This window comes from Rhipicephalus microplus, chromosome 1 (genome assembly GCF_043290135.1).
Source record: "Rhipicephalus microplus isolate Deutch F79 chromosome 1, USDA_Rmic, whole genome shotgun sequence".
NCBI classification, from domain to species: Eukaryota; Metazoa; Arthropoda; class Arachnida; order Ixodida; family Ixodidae; genus Rhipicephalus; species Rhipicephalus microplus.
In genome coordinates, this window is record NC_134700.1 from 200109680 (window position 1) to 200130928 (window position 21249).

At 45.6% G+C, this 21249-nt stretch overlaps 2 protein-coding genes across 4 annotated transcripts in view; one reads left to right on the plus strand and one right to left on the minus strand.

The window, feature by feature from the left end:
- Karybeta3 (karyopherin beta 3) overlaps positions 1-13030 on the plus strand; it is a 59532-nt gene extending 46502 nt beyond the window's left edge. The window contains exons 18-20 of the mRNA XM_037412552.2: positions 1455-1828; positions 2013-2154; positions 12757-13030. Of these exons, the coding sequence (XP_037268449.2) occupies positions 1455-1828; positions 2013-2154; positions 12757-12843 (603 nt within the window). The 3' untranslated portion in view covers positions 12844-13030. The remainder of the gene's footprint in view (positions 1-1454; positions 1829-2012; positions 2155-12756) is intronic.
- Positions 13031-15563: 2533 nt separating this feature from the next.
- LOC119167214 (uncharacterized) overlaps positions 15564-21249 on the minus strand; it is a 39968-nt gene continuing 34282 nt past the window's right edge. For 2 of the 3 annotated variants that reach the window (XM_075890117.1, XM_075890110.1), the window contains 8 exons: positions 20902-20962; positions 19730-19812; positions 18803-18876; positions 17919-18027; positions 17782-17829; positions 17260-17349; positions 16979-17017; positions 15751-15845 (listed from right to left, as the gene is read on the minus strand). In XM_075890117.1, coding sequence (XP_075746232.1) covers positions 15834-15845; positions 16979-17017; positions 17260-17349; positions 17782-17829; positions 17919-18027; positions 18803-18876; positions 19730-19812; positions 20902-20962 — 516 coding nt within the window. In that variant the 3' untranslated portion in view covers positions 15751-15833. Of the gene's footprint in view, positions 15846-16978; positions 17018-17259; positions 17350-17781; positions 17830-17918; positions 18028-18802; positions 18877-19729; positions 19813-20901; positions 20963-21249 lie in introns of all 3 variants that reach the window. The other variant, XM_075890113.1, reaches the window with a different exon arrangement.

Genomic DNA, 21249 nt, shown 5'->3' on the forward strand with positions numbered 1-21249 from the left:
GCACACGTACAAAGTGCCGCACATGGGAAACACATAGGCAGAAATGGCCGACGCGCCATGTGAACGCACATAGGGGGCGGCCATTTTGGATTTGCCGATGGCAATAGATTGACCGTAATTTTTTTTTGTACTCAATTCTAACACGCATGCGATTTATGAACCCGCTTAACCGGAAAAAAGGTGCGTGTTAGATTCTAGTAATTACGGTAAGCAACATTCTTTCAGAATTGACGTACGCATACACTGTTTGGAAACGGCTTCTTTGTTGCACTTGACTCATCATCAGTGGCTGATGGCGCTATCTTCTGCAAGCTATGGCCGGGCCGCCCGCCCACGCCATAAACGCGCTTTCCAGCTGTCTTATTTCGCAATTGTTTGACCGCAACAGTGGTATCTGCTGTGATCTCGAGGGGCGCCCAAAAGTGTGCGCTACGACGCACTTAGCCAACTTTGCGGCAACCTCGCACAATGACCGTGACAACGCCATTAACATTGTAGCAAGCACGACGAGGTCGTGTTAGCAAGTAACCAACATTGCAGCAAGCTACCCCCGTAGCATCAAAAGAAACAGTCGATAGCAAGATTAACGACAAAATATGGCCGCCACCTCGCTTCTATATGAGAAGTTTCTCTACGCGCGGATAGCAAGCGAACCAAGAATCGGGGGTGCTACCGTGTTGCGAAAATCATCACAATCTTTTCTGGATGACAAGCGATTTTTTCTGGTTTTCCAGGAACCTGCGACGCGATAGTGCCTAAAGATCCCTCGCGACAGCAAATCCTGTCGTTGTCGCTCGAAAATTGCGTGCACGTGGTTGGGCTTTTTGAAACTGCCCGCGTCAGTTGGCTCGGGCAGTTTCGTGACCTTTGCTCGCTGTGTGCTTATCAGCTGCGATGTCTCTAAACTCGCACAATTTGTCAACACCGCTGTGGCACACAGATAAAATGGGGGACGTGCCGCGCACAGATAGAAAAATACAAGGCAACAGGCGAAAGGGGGAGGTGGGGAGTAAGCCGAAGTGGGTCGGCTGAATAATAAGACTGAAGAGATCCAACGGGTGAGAAGGCGCCAGGTGTCTGTTAGTGGGACTGCAATGGATGAATGTAGGGGGTGTGTTTCTGACACGGGGAAAAAAAAACATCCAAATTTTGATGACTGAAGTTGGGGGTGCGTTTATGCGAGTGTGTTCGTTTTGCGAGTAAATACGGTATCTATGCACTGTTGGCAGACCAGGCAGACACAGTATTTTTACGCACATAACATTCTCTTGAAAAGTTTTGTTGTACTGGAGAGCAGAATCTTGCAACTTCCCCTTGAGTTGTGCAGCAGAAAATAACATTAATATTTCAGAGCCACATGCTTGGAGTCTGATTGCCTCATTTTTGTAATATGCATAGTGTCACATTCTGCTTATTTGTTGCCATGCTTCAACTTTATCGAATTGTCATTGCAGGCATGCGAGCGCTATCGGAACTGCTTCCTTGAACGGCTACTAGCACTGCTGACCAGCACTAGTCCTGAGGTTCGGCAGGCGGCCAGCTACGGCATTGGTGTGCTGGCACAGTTTGGTGGTGAAGGCTTTGTCCAAACGTGTGTTCAGGCTGTGCCAGTGCTGGTCGCCATGATCGAAGCTCCGGACTCGAGGGCTCCCGAGCGTGTGTTTGCGACCGAAAATGCCATCTCTGCTGTCAGCAAGGTGTTGTTGTGGCGTTCCCAGGCCATCAATGCCGATGAACTTATTCCACGGTGGTTTTCTTGGCTGCCTGTCTGGGAAGATGACGAAGAAAACCCACATGTCTATGGGCTGCTTTGCTCACTGTTAGAAGTGTATGTACCCCTTGATTGACACATTTTTGTTAATGGCTGCTGTTCGATGTACATTTATTTTACACTTCACTGGCACATTTGCAGTAGCTGTGCGACACTGTAGACAGCAATTTTTCTGTTACAGATTTCAAAAAATGGATCATATGAAGTGAACATCCTTTTCGTATTTTTGTTACTGTCGCAGAAACCATCCGGCTTTGCTGGGAAAAGACAATGCCAACCTTCCACGAGTGGTAATGGTGATGGCAGAAGCATTTGCCAAGGAGGCAGTGGAGCCCAGTTCACCTGTTGGAGCTCGCATGGTGGCTCTGCTGAATTCTCTAAAGGTGTGTGCTTAGTGTTCATCTAAGAATACGTATGTGTGTGCTTACTCAATGCTACAATGATAACTTGATTCCTGTGTGGGCTGGACTGACAGGCATAGTGAGCTGGTAGGCTTGTGTGCATGTTTTATACTTTACCTTTTGGTGCTGATTACTCTCGCAAGTTTAGCTCTTTCGTTACCGCATGGTTATTTCTCATATGTCTCAGAAAAATCACTTTTGCCAGTTTGAAAAGTACTCCAGCACGCATCACAGCATACCAAACTTTACACAATGAAATGCTCTTTCCAAAAAAATATATGTTGTAGAGCAACAAAAACATTTTAGAATGAATAAAAATGTGAAAAGTGTGAAATTTTGAGTTACCAGATGGTAAACAGTACAATAAAAAACACTATGCATGAAAAAAGTATTCAAAACAAAGTTCAAAACAAAGAAAATTCTGAATATACATTTTGTAGATAAATGACCCAGGAACAGTGTAAAAAATAATGAATGTTGTAGAAAATGCTCCTCTTGACATAGTCAAAGAAAATCAGAACCAAGGTGCTGCTCCGTTGCTTGTGCCGTGCGGTGAAACATTGCATAGTTTTTCGTGAAAGACAAGTGTACTCATACTCTTTTCTCAGTAAATTTTTGTTGTCTTGTGATAAGAGTCTCCAGGTGTTCCAGTATAGATGGATACCCATGGTGTGAATAATTCCTCCATAAATGAAGTGTCCAATGAACTTCTCTATTTCATCTAGCGTGACATCTTTCCATGAGCCATCTCACTCCGTAAAGGTTGGCGTTCCCATATATGCATCCAAGCATATTTCTTTTTTCGTTTTTGAACATATCGTATTAAAGAAAAGGATATTGCGTGCAGTTCTAAAAGGTCTTGCACTGCACTGTAGTCAGGGCCAAGATGTGCTCCAGGAGCCTCCTCGTAGTTAAAGAAGCTCTACAGCCAGCGCCAGCACACCGCACTCCAGCGAAGTGTGGACCACGCACGTTACCAGCGCAGCTATAAGGTTGTGCACAAAGGTCAGAAGCTATACACGGTTGTGGCGGAGGAGACAACTTGAGGATGTACACAACAGAAACCCGTGAACGGCTGGCTGCAGATGTCTGAGGCTCATGCAAAACATCATTGCCATAAAACTTGAAGCTTAGGTGATGTCATCTTCGAACTCTTAAGCTTGTCCTCACTCAATTCAGGTGGGGTAACAACAGATTTTTGACGAGCGCTTGAGTTTTGCAGCGCTGATGAGCATCTATGCGTTCGTGACGACAGCGTCATAGGAGCTACTAGTGACACTAGATGCAACCCTGTTTCTGATATAACAATGCAAGCAAAACTAAAGTTGCTGGAAACTGTCGTAGAGACACTTTAGACATGCGGCGGACCTTCGCAAATATTTTTTGTAGAACAAATTTTCCCTGTTTTCCAGGAACAGCTCTCTATTGAATATCTGGCTTATTGTTATGGCACTTATTGCTGCTTAACATTGTCAAATTGCAAAGCTGACACTTTAGAATGACATTCGGCTTGCAAAGGTTTTTTTTTTTTTTTTCATTACAGAACTTCAATGTTACTGTACCATAATCACGAGAAGCACGCACTTCTGTCAAGTTCGCCAGCCTAGTGTACTTTTCGAGCAATACACGCACATTGATTCGTGCTAAGGTCTGTCAAAAATCACTTTGTTGCCGAAATGGGCGAATTCAAATTGATTCTGAGAGTTCAGTGTCTGAACTGACTACTAGAAAGTGCTGGGCACACGAGAAACAAATTTAACATGGCAAAATCTATGATCCAAAAGCGTCAATCACCGGTGATCGATTTGAATAGGCTTGGTAACGAAAGAGTTAAACCAACTACTTTTGAATTCAAACCTCGTTATCACAGTCAGGTTTGCCACAAAAATACTTTGTTGTATCCAAAAACTCGTTATGACCGTATATTCTTAACACCATTTACTACAAAAATATTCTTCATATACTTTGTTATAACCGATAGTTTGTTATATTGAGATTTCAGTGTGCCTGCAAAGCAGTCTTGGGAAGCCTCTCGTCTTTTGTACTGTCACGCAGTTTATTCACGTACAGACCTACTGGAAGGCCGAGGAACGCCAGAAGAGCGAGGAACGCCAACAGGCCGAAAATACAAAACAAACGCAAGCTCGGGTCGCGCGTGCACCAACGCTGTGGCTTGCCGTTTCATGCTGCTTCTTTGTCGTTCGCATAGTTCCCTACATTGGCCCCCGGTGAATAGCGTAGCCAACCTGGCGACTTAAGGGGAGATGCGGGTCGAAAAATCGCGTTTTTTGCGAAAATTTCCACTTTTGAGATATTGCTTCTAAAATCACTTTTGATCATTCAACTATCATTTCCCCAAAGGTCATAGCTGAATTCAAACGAGAAAGTGGTAAAAAGTCGATCTGCGCTAGTGAAGGTAGCTGCCGAAGTCGCGAATTCACGCATCCGACGGCTATTTTTGAAAATCCGCCACTCGGCAACACGATGACGTCCGCCATCGGGGTTTGTTCGGTGGTGTAGATCAAGGCTCCTTCTAGTGTACAGGCGTCCCCCTAGTTTCGTATTTTAGTGAGGAATTTCACAAAACAGTCGTTTCCAAGTCGGTTTGCAGCCAAGCTGCAGCCGCTTCGCGCATCTCTACCGGTCACATGGTACGCTACCGAGGCCGCCATTGGCTACATCTGATCGGCCTCGCTCGCTGAGCGCTTGCGACGATCGGCACTTGCCGTGCGTTTCTACGTTTTTCCGAGTTCACCATGGATAACTCGAAGAAGCGAGACTTCCGAGCACGAAAGTTTGCAAGCAAGAACAAGTACCAAGGGCGTCGACGTAAACCGAAGCGCAAAGCAGCGGTAGAAGAATGCGAGCCGCGGGCCACTAGGCCTAATCAAGGCAGCGGGGATACGGCGGCTTGCGGGAACTTTGACGAAATCGACGCCGCGATCAAGTTCATCAGCGCATCAGAAAAAAAGATTGAACAGTTCGAAAGCGAAAGAACGAAGAGTGTTTGTGGCTCTGTGAGCGGAGTATTTTGTGACATCGGCGCACTGACATCGATGGTAAGCCGTGCTGTTTGTCCAACATGCCACACCGCTGGACTCGTCGTTCGCGACACCGCAAGTAAACGTAAGGGCCTCTCTTCGTTCCTCGAGCTGCACTGTGATAACAGTGAGTGTCCTGAGTCAGTGGTTTCTGCCGCGCATAGTTCGCGGCGTGTTCTGCCGGAAAGACAGCCCACCGATGCCGGTGATGACTGGAGCTACCGAAGCGGCAGCTCGCGTGACAGCTTCGCTGTCAATGTGAAGGTAGTTGTGGCTGCGCGTGCAATAGGCATTGGGCATGAACAGCTGTCGCGTTTTTGCGCTATTCTTGGACTGCCAATACCTATGCATCATAAGACTTTTATTGCAATTGGCAAAAAAGTTCATGCTGCAGCTACCAAAGCTGTGCAAGAAAACCTGGCGAAAGCGCGGATGATAACTAAAGAGAAAGTGGATGGGGCTGATGTTGCTGTCATGTATGATGGCACATGGCAAAAAAGAGGGCACAAGAGCCACAATGGCATCGGCACTGCTGTGTCTGTGGACACTGGTTTGTGCCTAGATTTTGAAGTGCTATCGAATTACTGCCTTGCCTGTAGCCGGCACCAGGACTTGGGTGATGAGGAAGAAATATGGCAAGCATTCCACACACCTGTCTGCGAAAAAAATACAGAGTGCTCCTCTCATGCCATGGAGACTGAGGCAGCTTTGCGCATATGGGGCAGGACATCCTCATACACAACACCATTGCGCTTCACCAAGTTCCTCAGTGATGGGGACAGCAAAGCTTATACCGCTGTCGCTGAGGCCAAGGTATATGGTGAAGCTGTTGTGGACAAGGAGGAGTGCACAAACCATGTGGCCAAGCGTCTAGGCACTGCACTTCGGAAACTGCCAACAAGACTTCCACGAGGGGAAAAGCTGACAGATGGCACAATTCAGAAGCTGCAGAACTATTACCGTATTGCAATCACAAACAACAGAGGTGATATTCTGAAAATGCATCGTGCCATCTGGGCCTCATATTTCCATTCATCATCGAGCAACACAGCAGGCAGCCACCGATACTGTCCAGAAGGGGCGACTTCCTGGTGCAAGCATAGGCGAGCTGAAGCGCTTGGGGAGGCCCCACCCGACCACACACCAATCTTGACCAAGGCTCAAGGATTGGCTGTGCCTCCCATTTACAAGCGGCTCACAGATGAAAAGTTGCTGGTGCGTTGTATCCAAGGGAAGACCCAAAACGCTGCAGAATCTTTGAACAGCAAAATCTGGTTGTTGTGTCCGAAGACTAAGTTTGCCTCCCGGACAACAGTGGAAACTGCAGCTGCTATGGCCGTGTTGTGGTTCAATAAAGGACATTCAAGCTTTGAACACGTGCTACAGGAGCTTGGTGTAGTCCCACCAGATCAACTGATCACCCTGGGCCAATCCCGCGACCAGAGGAGAATCGAAAGAATGTCTGCGTGTGAAACAGCCGAGGCAAGGGCCCATCGGCGGAACGTGGCAAAGAAAGCGCGCCTTGATGACTCCCTTCTCAAGCGGCGAGAAGGATCCACATATGGAGCAGGACAATTTTAGGTGCTCTAGCTGTGTCCCTTCTATGATATCACCAAGTTTTGTGCAAATCGCACTGTGTAATCATGAGTAAACATATTTACAACTTTCAAATGCATTTTTCTCGATTTCCATTTTGAGGTAATTCTCTCATCTTGTGCACAATCTTTTTTAGGCATAAAATAGTCCTATCTTGATGAAATTTTGCACAGAGCTTAATCAGCCACTCTAGAATACAAGTATCTACTTTAGGTTGCATTATACATCACAGATTTTTTGTTACACAACTTGATACACTGATAGAGAGATGTAAAATATGCATTTAGTACTTTTAATTTTTTTTTTTTAATGTAGCAAATAAATTTTCTGTTTGAGGTACTTTTCTGTATTGTACTGCTCAAGTGCAGCAGAATGAGCCATTTTGCAATTCTGTGTGAAAATTTTTAGTAAGCTTTATTATGTGCACAAAAAACACTATATTTTGATATCAAAGTTGTAGTAACTCCGGAACTACTATAGCTATCAAACAAATAATTGCAGTTATGAAATCAGCACTGCAAGCTTTACTAACACCTAAAATTTCAAGGAGCTGGGTTATGAAATAAAAAAAAACCTTTTTCGAGTAGCATCTCCCCTTAAGGCGTAGTCACTATAGCGGGGTCGTAATACGGCTTCAGGCGACTCACATGCACAATTTCTCGGCCACGACGGCGTAAGTCATGAGACTGTGTCAATGGCTCAATCTCATAATTGACGGGTGACGTACGGGCGAGAATGCGGTAGGGCCCGTGGTATCGTGCCAGTAATTTCGACGAAAGGCCAGGAGTGCTCGGTGGAACCCAGAGCCAAACGAGAGCACCAGTCGTGAAAGTAGAGAGATGTCGGCCGGTGTCAAGCCGTAGCTTCTGGTGGCCTTGGTCCTCGGTTGTCAGAGAACGGGCCAATCGTCTGCAATCTTCTGCGTACCTGGCAACATCAGAAATTGCAGTGTACTCAGAGGAGTCGGGCGTGTATGGGAGGATAGTGTCTAGCGTGCACGATGGTTCGCGTCCGTACAACAGAAAGAAAGGGGAGAATCCTGTTGTCGCGTGCGTAGCGGTGTTATACGCATACGTGACGAATGGAAGGACAGTGTCCCAATTAGTCTGGTCTGAAGCTGTGTACATCGTCAACATATCACCGAGAGTGCGATTAAATCGTTCTGTGAGGCCATTCGTCTGCGGGTGATATGCTGTCGTCAGGCGATGAACCATGTTGCACTGAGCGAGCAACGCTTGAATGGCGTCAGACAAGAAAACACGCCCCCGGTCACTCAAAAGTTCGCGGGGAGCACCATGGCGAAGAACAAAGTTGCGCACAAATCGACGAAAGTATGAGCACAGGCCGATAAAACTTCGAAGCGTCTTGATGGAATTGGGCTTCGGATAGTCGGCCACGGCGCGGAGTTTCGCCGGATCCGGGAGAACACCCTCTTTGCAGACGACGTGACCCAGTATGGTGAGCTGACGTGCGGCAAAATGGCACTTCTTGATGTTAAGTTGAAGGCCAGCAGAGGTGAGACACGTGAGAATAGCACGAAGACGAACAAGGTGAGTGGAAAAGTCGAGAGAAAAAACGACGATATCGTCTAGGTAGCAAAGGCACGTGTTCCACTTGTAGCCGCGAAGGATGGTGTCCATCATCCGTTCGAAGGTAGCTGGGGCGTTGCAGAGTCCAAACGGCATGACGTTAAACTCATACAGCCCATCAGGTGTTACAAATGCAGTCTTCGATCGGTCAGGATCAGCCATTGGAACTTGCCAATATCCTGAGCGTAAATCTAAGGAGGAGAAATATTCTGCCCCTTGCAAGCAATCGAGAGCGTCGTCGATGCGTGGCAACGGGTACACATCCTTCCGAGTTATCTTATTGAGCCGGCGGTAGTCGACACAGAATCGGATAGACCCATCCTTTTTGCGCACAAGTACAACAGGGGACGACCAAGGGCTCTGCGATGGCTGGATGACACCACGCTTGAGCATATCGTCGACTTGTTCGTTGATAATACGGCGCTCTTCCGCTGAAACTCGATATGGTCGTTGGCGTAAGGGAGCATGAGTACCAGTGTCAATGTGGTGCGTGATGTTCGCTGTGCGACCCAAAGATGGTTGAGCGCAATCGAAGACAGAACGGAACTCTCGAAGAAGGGACAAGAGTTCGCTTCTTTGTGTCGGCGATAGCTCAGCGGCAACAGAGGGCTGGAATGAGTCTGGCGCGGGCACTGTGGCCACAGGTGGCGTCATAGCATTGAGCTGGAGGTGAGGTGCGTGTTCGGCGAACTCTAGAGGGCGCAAGAGGTCAACGTCTTGTATGTTACCCAAACATTCTCCGCGAAGTAAGGTAACTGGCGACGATAGCGAGTTCGCGACGAGCATGGCGGTAGCACCGGATTCCACGGTGAGTACGGCAAAGGGCAGGTGTAGGCTACGGCGGCGGGTAAATACGTCAGACGGAGTGAACAAAACAGTTCCGGCTGGAGCGGCCGTACAGGTCAGGGCTACAAGGGCGGATGTTCTCGGTGCTATTTCCGTGTCTGCAACAACGACAAGTTTGTAAGGTTCAGGAAGAGAATCCACAAAACAAGAGGTTGGCAGCGGTGTAAGGGCAACTTCTGCACGTGAGCAATCTATGATGGCCCGATGACGCGAAAGAAAGTCCCATCCAAGAATGACTTCGTGGGAGCAGGATGCCAGCACAAAAAATTCAATGGCATAAAGTTCACCTTGGATAATGACACGTGCAGTGCACACAGCTGTAGGTTCTATGCACTGCGAGTTGGCCGTGTGGAGCATCAGGCCCGAAAGAGGCGTCGTCACCTTTTTCAACTTGCGGCATAAGGGCTCACAGATTATGGAAACGGCGGCCCCTGTGTCGATAAGCGCTTGTGCGGCGGTCCCTTCAACATTGACGTCAAAAACGTTTTGCGGCGAGAAAGATGGAGGCCTTAAGCAGTTCGAATTGTATGCAGCTGTTGCCTCCGGAGCTGCAGCGATCAGTTTCCCTCTTCCGTAGCAGGTCGGCGACGCATAGGTGACAGGGAGCGTCGTCGTGGCGATGGTGACCGTTGGTTTGCGTAGGGTCGAGGACCGTCAGTGGTGTACCTTGATGGCGTCCTAGACGACGACGCCATTGGCCGGCCCACGGCGTCGACTGGAGGGGGATCTCGGCGACAGTGGCGGGCGACGTGTCCAGCGATACCACAGGTGAAACAGATGGGCCTATTATCTGGCGTCCTCCAAGCGTCTGAGCGACGATAAAATGGAGCTGGAGATCTCGCGTAGGGATACGGCGCCGCAATTGGGGTTGTAGACACGAAATAGGGTGGCGTGGCAGGTTGAGCATACGGCATACGCTGTTGCGTAGGCCGAGCAGCGACGGCGGCGTACGTGAGAGGCGTTGTGACTGGTGGTTGCTGATGCACCGGCGGAAGGGCTTCAGCGACTTGGGTCCGAATGACGTGTTGGAGGTCCGGTGCCAAAGCTTGCGTGGGCTCATGTGTCAGTGGCAGCAGTGACAGCTGGCGCGCTACCTCTTCGCGGACGAAGTCCTTGATTGTCGAAAGCAGCGGCTGCTGGTCGGTAGGATGGGCAGCCAGGTGCAAGCTTGCGAGCGTGTCTGGCGTCGTGATGGCTTGACGAGCAATTGCGCGCTGCCTACGCAATTCATCGAAGCTTTGACAGAGGGAAACGAGGACAGCAATGGTGGGGGGATTTCTCGCGAGCAACATCTGAAAGGCGCCGTCGTCAATGCCTTGCATTCAAGACGTCCGTAATAGCCGTCTTGAATGCAGACCACGTAGTAATGTCAGCTGCGTGGTTATTAAACCACAGCTGCGCGGTGTCCGCAAGGTAGAATGTGACGTAGCCAAGCTTACTTGGGTCGTCCCATTTGTTACTTGCGCCGACTTTGTCGTACCTCGCCAACCAATCTTCGACGTCCGACTCAGTGGAGCCCGTGAAGATAGGAGGGTCTCGTTGAGGATACACGGCACCGCAAGTGACATGGACGGTCGAAGGTCCCACCTGGAGAGGCGTCTCGGTGGCCATGTTCGTGTCACGTAGAGGGGGAAGCTTACGGGAGCGAAGTTCCAGGTTTGTACGGGAGTCCACACACCTCCACCAGATGTCACGCAGTTTATTCACGTACAGACCTACTGGAAGGCCGAGGAACGCCAGAAGAGCGAGGAACGCCAACAGGCCGAAAATACAAAACAAACGCAAGCTCGGGTCGCGCGTGCACCAACGCTGTGGCTTGCCGTTTCATGCTGCTTCTTCGTCGTTCGCATAGTTCCCTACAGTACTTACAAGAAAATTTCAGTGCGACTGTTGATAACTGTAAACAGAACCTTATTCGGTGTAGGAAAAGCAGTAAGTAACCTTTTGAAACATCTATTAATATTTGACAGAATGCTGAAAATTTTAAGTGAGAAACTTTAAATTTGACATATTCTAGCACAAGATAAGTTGTGCCCGCTGCTGTGACTCTCAGAGGTCATTTTTGTTGAATGGCTGCAATGCATTTGCTACTAAAGCAGGGTTCATGCAAGTCCTTAAAATCATTGAAAACTCCTGAATTTGAAAAGCTTGTTCTCAAAGCTTTGAGAGTGCCAGAATTTTTGTAAATCCTTGAAATTTCTTTTTTTTTTTTTTTTTTAGCAAACAGTGCCCCACATATCACAGTGCATTATTTGTGATGCCGTAAATGTAGCAGGTGGCATATAGAATGTGCATCACAAAAGAATTGTGAACATCAGCATCTTCTGCATGGAATCACCAGCCTTCCCAAACCAAACCAAATTCAGGAGGAGGTGGAAATGCCTACAAAAAAGCAAAAGAAACTAGAAGCTGCTGTCTTCTTCTGGTCAGTCTGCAAGCAGACTGACCAGAAGTCATAGGCTTTTACTTGACCAATCTCAGCATATTTGGCATATTCGGCTCGGCGCATCACGCGGAGACCCAAAAGGCCCAGAAAGAAGAAGAGATTGTTTCTTGGAATTTGTGGTGCCGGCGGCTCGTACCGCTTCCGCGTGTAGAATCGTTGATCGCGATCACATTCTGCACACGATGCGCACGTTTACTTAAAATGCTTGAAAAAATATCGGAGGTTGTTTATGGGTCCTTTGGAAAAATTAAGAAACAATCATTATGCCACGCCTTGTTGCTGTTCCTGAATCTTTATATCGTTATGCACTATCTCCTCCTGCTGCTTGGTCTTGGCAGTATCCCTAAGGCTGTTTGGCTTGATTCGTGTCCGGTCACTGATTGTCCCTGCCTTTTCTCCATACGAGTCCGCTGTAGCTCTTAATTCAGTTGTGGTGGGGAAACGCCAGCAAGTACGCAGCTACAACCACCCAGAGGTTTTTGAAAATGCACACACATTGCCTTGGAAGTCCTTGAAAACCCTTGAATTTTTGTCATTTAAATGAGCATGAACCCTGTAAAGGTGCCCTTTTTATTCCTTATGTTTTGTTGATATTGTGATGCTTTCATAGCTTGCTTTATGTGAAGCGGCAAAATAAAAATGCCATTTCATAGATTAGCTTTGTAAATGTTACACTTCAGGTACACTCAAGGCACCCAGAGTTTCTTGAATATGCACACACATTGTCTTGGAAGTCCTTGAAAACCCTTGAATTTTTGTCATTTAAATGAGCACAAACCCTGTGAAGGTGCCCTTTTTATTTATTTCCTTATGTTTTGTTGATATTGTGATGCTTTCATAGCTCGCTTATGTGAAGCGGCAAAATAAAAATGCCATTTCATAGATTAGCTTTGTAAATGTTACACTTCAGGTACACTCGAGGCATGCAAACCCCATCTTTTTGCACCGAGCATTGCTTATCATTGTAACACTCTAGGAATTGGCCTGTGAAAAAAGTTGGTTTAGGGGTGAACATCGGGGTTCGTGCAACAGAGTCATTACTTTGCACATTGTTTCTTTCTTGCAGGGCAACGCACAGATGTTTGCCATGTGCTTAGCTCCACTAAGCTTGCCACAGCAAGAAGCGCTACAAAAGGTTCTTGGCGGATGCTGATGCCTTGACCCCATATTTATTGGACTGACAGCCACTTTTAGGCAGCACACTCTGTGAATAGGATAATTTTGTACATTTGCCTAACATTAGGTTTCTTCTGTGTGATAAGTGCAGGCCCGTTGTCGTGGAGGCCCACCCAGCTTCCGGGTGGACGAAAATAAATGTGTGGAAGCAAAAATACACAAAACTGGTTTCTGTGTCTGGTTAAACAGCTACTACTCCGGGTGCCTTCGTATGTAGTTTTCTCCTTACCTTTTGAAAACATATCAAGAGTCATTCCAATGCTTCAGTTATCTTGGATGCAGGCAGTGAACCGTTTCTTCCAAGGTGACAACAAAGTTAAGCACCTTTTATCTGCCAATAACAAACGTTTCAGAAACCTGCTTATAATGCCTATAAACCTTTTCAACCGAGGTGGGACGCACCTCCCTTCTGAATGGCGGCACGACAGTTCGAAGGCTGACACGCACTGACGTCGCTGCCTCAGCAGTGCATTTTTGGGGAGTCCTGTGCAATCCGCCTTTTCTATTTTTCTGTGCTGCCCTCTGGTGTTTTGGTAGGGTTTAGTAGGGGCCGGGAGAAATGGCATAGCTGGAACGAAGGCTTCCCAGACTGGAATTCGCTTCGCGACTTTTCCGCCACGAAAGGGTGCATGTGCCGTGACATCGTAAAAAAGGCAGATTGGCACAGCCTAGAAGGGATTAAGAGTGCACCCAGGGAGCCCTCATTTTGATATCTGGTGTTTAATGTCCCAAAACCATGATCTGATTATGAGATGCCGCAATGGAGGGCTCCAGAACTTCCAACTATCTGGTGTTATTAAACATGCAATGACATCGCACAGTACACGGGCCTTTTGGTAACTTTTTTTCTCGTGAAAAAAATAGCTCCAAGCCACACGAACACACACGGAGCCAAAAGCAGGCCAGAAGTACGAATATTAGACAAATGTGTGTACTACCCATCATTCCCATGCTTGCTGAAGCGCCGTACGTTGCAGCTCCCATAGACACTAGCGCCAGAGTTCCCTCTAGTGTATATTAGGAAACTCTATGGTTGATACAAGTCAGGACATGAAACTGCAGACATTCCGGGCGTTGAAAGGCATCCTGTATTTTCACATCACTAACTGTCCATTGCACAGGGTCCACGAATGGATTTAATCTCGTCACATACGTAAGGAGCTCAAAATTGAAGGCAATTGTAAAATGCACGCGAGCGCAACCATGACCGAACTGCTGCTTGTGCTGCTGCTCTCCAGGGGGAGACCTCACAAGAACCACTGCCAAGGTACCCAATGGCTGTAGCGTGCGCATCGTAAGAGCAGAGATCTAGTGTACGCATCTTTCTTACGTACAGCGCATGCGCAGCCGTGCTCCCTCTCGGGCGGTGCAACCGCTAGGCCATTGTGTGCACTGAACTAAAATTCTCTATTGATCGATTGATGTGTGGCGCAGGAAGGCTTTCTTGGGTTCGAGGGTGTATCGATAAAATCAAACGAGAATAAGAATATGGTTTTAGTTTTTAAGTGGTATTGGGAACATCAACTTTCCTAAAATTTTACTAGAAGGGACTCTAGCATTGTGATTGTTGATTTGATATGTGGGGTTTAACTTCCCAAAACCACCATATGATTATTAGAGGCGCCAATGTGGAGGGCTCCGTGAATTTCGACCTCCTGGGGTTCTTTAACGTGCACCCAAATCTGAGCACACAGGCCTACAGCATTTCCGCTTCCACCGAAAATGCAGCTGCCGCAGCCAGGATTAAATGCCGCGACCTGTGGGTCAGCAGCCGAGTATCACCGCGGCGGGAGCATTCATGTCACATTAAACAGGATAACGCTAGCAGCTGCTGCAATGCTCAGCTAGGTGGGAGTGGTTGCTATGGTCCAAAGATTTCATATGTTCATTAAGGAGAGTGTTAATGCACTGGCCAGTCTGAGGGTGTGCTGATAACTGTGTAAGCAGCTCATTGATTGTTCTGACTAGGAGTTTGCCTGTTTGAGCTATACTTGACTTTTACATTCTGCTGTACGTTGTAGATACCATTTGTGTAAAAAATCACTACATTGTGCGTTTTGGTTTGTTTCTTGCCTTTTCACATACATGCGCTCTTGAGCTACCCTGGGATATATATTTGGTGTACTTCCTGAAATACCACGAGTTGTGAGCTTGTGCCCATTTGTCTTCTCGCCTTTTGTTATTTCGTGTATTGTGTGTGTGCCGAAATGTTTCCAAGGACATCAAGAACCACAATGGCTTTATCACAAGACCCTTGCTCAAGTGAAAGAAAAAGGGAATCAATCGATGGGCTCATTGCTTCGTTAGATGCAACATAATGAAGTCAAGGAAAGCATAAGAGACATTGCCTGTAGTTCTGTTTTCCTTCTTTAGCTCTCAGTCAAGTCAATCCTTAGTCGCATGAATCGGTCGAATAACCTTCTAACCAACACTGCTTGCAGTTTGCCAGATCAAGGCATCAAAATTTATGATTGTGTTTCTAGTGTATTGTGATAGTGTTTGGCTGTGCTTCGAATTGAGAAATAATCTCCAACACTGCTTCTGGGACATGCATAGCCTTCCCTAACTTTATTCAAAATCCATTATTTTTGGACCTCCTCCCGTTATCACATGCTGAAACTGGCCTCGCAATGCCACCTAGAAGCTGTATTGCAGACGTATCTTTAGTCTTGCGATGCTAGTCACAGTGGCAAGAAATGGTCGTGCAAGCACACATCCATTTGCACATGAATTGTCATGGCGGTACAGTCTACTTGAAGGGTGCACGCAGTGGGGAGCTTGATGAGATGTGTCCGTGCTTGTTAGGCCACACCATTGAATGTTTGATGTAGACGATATGCGCAGCACTTTTCCAGTGCTGCTGCAAATGCAGTGCCCACGGCGCTTTCGAAAAAATGAATCAGTCGTGTTCATTGCACAGTGTGTGCTTGGTGCAGGCACGCTGTGACCACCAGGACTTGTTCACATTCAGGATTTGACCTGCATAGAGTCGACACAAAGCTTTGGTTCCAGCTGAAGGTAACAGAATCTAAGATATCTAAGTTGATGTTTAGACAGTATGCCATTAGTCGAATATGGTGCACTACTTTATTGAAATATTCAAGTTACATTAAGCAGCCAACACATTTAGAACCTAGCTTACTGGTAGCTTTAGCACCACCCATAGTCTCTGGGTGTGATCTTGCATGGTTTTTATAAACCAACAAATATTTTTTGATGCATATATTTAGTCAAAGCTCGCCCATATGTTCAGTTTTTGTGCGAGCTTCAACCAGTCATGTGTGGCAGAAATGTTCATATGTTTGAACACTGTGTACAAGATAATACTCATGGATGAAACTTTCGTACACACTTAGAGCCATAGCTATTTTTCAGTATGTCGTAATGTAAGTAAGTACCTGTCCAATAAAACCTGGTTTTAAAAAAAAATACACTTGAGGCAAAGCCGCAGAAACAATTTTGAAGACATTTTATCGCACTTTGGGGGCCTAGCTCGTCCATCCATAGTCTCTTGTTGCATGGTCATGCAATGGTCAATACAGGCCTAAACCAAAGCTAACGATGCACAAAACCAGTGTAAGAAATAGTCTAAAATAATAAAAACTATAGAAATAACCAAGAATCAATCACAATAACTTACCTAAAATCTCGAAAACCCCTTTTTCAAATATAACCACACCATGCAATAGATGGCACGCTATCAATGAAGCGTTGCAAAAAAAATTATTGGGTTGCCCCTGCTACGCACTTCCTCGGCTTTCACGCTAGTGAAGCCACATTAGGCTCGGATTACAAGCTACACCAAGACCTACATATGTACGACATATGAGCAGCATTTTTCTTCAACCTTGATAACCTTTTCACCTGATGAGTGAAGTTTTCCTGGAGTGCAACTGCAAGCCCATTCATCCCACCAAACTCATGTAAGGAAAGTAAATAAAATTGGTAGATGGCGACATCTATTTTCTCTTATAATATGCTCCACAGAAGAAATGCTGAAATGGTAAAATGTAATTCACTTTACACTACTTCACTGAATGGTGACAATTGTAAAATAACAAATACATGCTCTTATAATTAAAGAATAGTACTTGTCCTTGGCAAAAACTCACTTGCGCCCCTGAAGATGCAGAGCTCGTCTCAGAATTGACCTAGAATAATGAAATTTGGTAGAAGTGCTCTTAGAACAGATGTAAGGCCAATCTTAAATGCTTCAGCATTATCAAAGAAGTACTTGTAGAAGTTCAACGTTTTGGGGTGCATAGACCTCCCCCAAGGAAATGGCGTTCTTTGTTCCAAAACCAGGTGCCCTATTTCCATGCTTATTAAGCCCCATCCACCTGCATGCTCTGGAGAAATCAATGCGGTCACCACTATTAAATGATGCCCTTACCTGTGGCTGTATTGCCTCTTGTCTCTGCAATATTTGGTTCTTCTGCTCATCACTAAACTTGAGCACAGCTGCAATGACTTTGGACAACGTCTGTAACAAAAACAAACGATTCAAAGCCAGGTCAAGCGTATCACTGTTAGTAAATTCAGCCAGTCTGGGCAGATTGTGTTTGGTATTCGCAGCCTCTCATAAATGCATTGAAAGCCACTTGATAGCGGCTGTGCAGAGCATGCGTTTTCAATGCAGTTGCACTGTACAGGGTAAATCTCCAAAATATTACTGCGTGCAGGGGTGTATATGTTAATTTCCGAGCTGAACCATTCTGCACCCAATCATTTTCTGGCTTCTTATAAATGAAGAAAGTGAGCATACCGAGAGTGTATGTACCTATTTAGTCGCTTATTATTCTTATCCCTTCGGCTAACATACTTTATTCCCATCGAAAGATTTTATGTGATAAGTGATTGACAGGTTTGACTTGACAGCATTTGCATACCATTGGTGAGAACAAAAATACCTTACCATTGTTTCTTTTCCCATCATGTACTCAAACAGGATGTTTCGCAAGTACTAGAAAAAAAAAGAGAGATTAAGTGGACTGGTCTCTGTTTTTCTTTTTCCATGAAAGGATACCTCTAAGGGTCTTTCCTATGACATACCTCATATTCTGTGGGCTCAGGGAGCTGCACAGGGTTTTTGCCAGTGTGATTTGTTGCATTGTTGTTCTGCTGGGCCCGCAAAATGCCGCGCAGGTCGTTGATTTCATCCCTGAGTGGAAGGAAACGAGCACTAAGGAATAGGCAGCAAATAGAGTACCTAATGCCCCTGTCAAACGCGACTTCTGTTTTAATTTATTTGTTAACAGCCGTTGATTGAACCTGACTGTGTTTTAAAGGGCTATGCGGCACGAGAACTACCATGACATATAAAGAAGCTTTCCATGATACTACGCTTCCCTCCGAACGATGCAGTTTTGTTTGCAAGCCTATTTTGAAGAAGAGTGCATAGTGCGAAAAAATAGTAACATTGCTGCATGTAAGAGGGGACTTGAGCTATTGGTCAGCTTCGATCTCAATAAATCAAACACTATAGTTAAAAGCGTAAACTTTCTTGTAACACAACTGGCAAACTGATCTGAACGAAACTTGTATTTGAAAGAAGCTAAGTTGTAATATAGTGGGGAGTAAAACCTAAGCTTGACACCTGAAGTTTGTAATGAAAATAGCCAAAATACTTTGTCTCTCTAAAGCACCATTTTTATAGCTCCGCAATGTTAAACTAAAAACAAACATCACACATTCTATAACCTATACCCGCTATATTGCCTATATCGGACAAATATGGTGCATGAGTATACAGCTTACATGAAACTTACATAACTTGCACAAGCAGTGAAAGTGATAGAAAAAAATACTGGCATATAACTTGGAGCAATGTACACATAATAGGCACCTTAGTTTCACCTTCTTAAGATGTTTCGGCAGATGATTCTCACACTCCACATCAGAAATGGGCTTCGTAGAAAGGCTATTGTGCCACTTACCGATAACGGCCAAGGGTCATTTGAAGAGCTTCTATTCGTTCGTCAGCTGGGCACTCACGAGGGCCCCACTCCTCCTGCAGGTATCAGCAAGGAAATTTCCATCGCCATAATGAGTGCCAATGGTAAGAGTCATGCCAATGCATGCATTTACGCTGTGCTTTATAAAAATTTAAAAATCTAGTTAATGTTACTGCTACATGCATGCAAGCAGGCATAAGTTCGTAACGAGAGGTAGGCAAACTTGTTACTAGTGTAGACAAAACAATTTGGTGGTAGCAATGGACCATGGTTGGAAGTCATAAGATTAGTTCTCATGCTTTGAATTGATTTAAATATAAAGGCGCAACTGCATCCTTACTGAGTGATAACTTGAACAGCTAGGGGACCCTTTCATTGGTTTCCGAGGAAGTTCGTCAACATGAACTTTGTTTGAGAAAGGCATACATTTTAGGTTTGCATTTTATGTGCTGTCATTGACTCTATCTTGTGACACCTGTGGCCATGCACAATCAGCTGTCGAAATAGCTGAACGTCTTGAAGTGCCATAATTTCACGTGTATAATATTAAGACAAAACATGAACGAGGTATCCCAGCTTCAAGCAAGCTTCACAACAGGTACATTCGAAGGAACATGTTATATATATCTCAAAGTGCTAATGACAAAGAAATGGATGAATTGAATACACAACACAAAACTCTATTTTTAGCAATGTGCTGTGTTGCACTTCCTGTAACTTGGTTGTATTAAAAAAATATAAGTGCAGGTTTAGGCAAACATTTGTGCATATGTGAACATTGCTTCGTCTTTTTATTGATGGTTGCTCTAGGAGTGGGGCCTGCTATATGAGTGAATATACAGCAGCATATTTCCGCTTAGCAATGAAGTGCAAATAGTCAATATGCATCTTGCTAAGTCATCAGCTCACCTCATCTGGCCAAGCATCATCCCAACCACTGCCGTGTGTGGCTGCTGGCGTGTCTGCCTCTTCGTCAACCTTGTCTGTATGGCCTGAACAAAAAACGTAGGTGAATACAATCATACTTTCAGTTGACTGCTCATTTACTTGTGTGGAAATGTGTGCGACAATGTGTAGTGGCACGAATCACTACAGAGAGTCTAAGAACACCAACTTTAGACTACACTAGCTTTTGCTAGAATAACACCACGCTTTGCAAAGTGATAACCATGTTCTCTATGCCAGAGATATGATTGTACTTGATGACGGGACTGCTGCTAAAGACATAACTACTGTCTACCGAATTTTAGCCCTGCCATCTGCTGGGCACTCTATCTTTTAGACCTGTCTTTCAAGTAACTACAAATGTTGTTAGAACAGATTTAAAAATTTCAATATTATTAAACAAGACATTTCAAGATATCATTTATGTACTTTAATTGCAACAGATACTTATACATACCATAGCATATAAGCACTATTATGAAGTTCAGAGAAATACCATTCAACAATCTCTATATACAATGTGCAAAACACTGCTGCTGCCACTACAACCAGCAAGAATGAAAAAAAGAAGTGTTCGTGACTGTGTTGTCCAAATCGCAATACAAAAATATATGTGCACAGCATTTTTCAAACATTAGTAGACAAATTTCTTTAGGATGTATTATGTTTCCAAAGCAAAAAGGCACAGACATAAGGGAAGGGAGAAAAAGGTACAGTTAAGCATGCTTGGATGAACTGCAATCAGTGGCGGAGCCAGATGCGGGGCGGTAGAGGCGATTCTTCCCCGCCGATGTTTGTGACAGCACCCCCCTCACTTCAGCGCTCATAGACCACCTCCTATCACCAATTAGGACAAATGAGTGAAACCACTGTTGGCACACGTTAACAGTTTTCATGCTATGAAGGGATTTGTCTGCTAGTAAAAAAAAAGTCATGACCACACCCCCTCTACGGTATTACTTCAGATGACCGCCCTCCCCCGCCTAAAATGAGTGGCTGGATTTGCACCTGACTGCAATTGAAAGACATTTTTGAAAAATGACTAGTGTGGCTACTTTTTACATACACAATACAATAAATCTACGTACAATGAACAAAAACATTTGCAGCTGGGTGAATACCAAAAAGGGGCTGACCTGACATTTCAGACTTGTGTGGCTGCTGTGGTTGCCCATCACTTGGCTGATGAGTCGCCACCTGTCACAAATCGAGGAATGATGAGGTAAGCCACTTTCAGCCTAAGAGCAGGCGCAATGACTCCACAACCGTAACTACAACTACAAAGGGCAATCTTTAAAGGGGCCCTGCAACAGTTTTTCAGCATGGTCAGAATACGCTGCCAATCAGTAGTCGAGGCTCCCAAGAACATGCAAGCCAAATATGGTGGCGCCAGCACGAGATCCAGAATTCGCAACAAAATCCTCAAAGTCAGCAAAAAAAATGCTTTCTCTTCTCTTGACAAATGACGCTACAAGCTCAAAAAT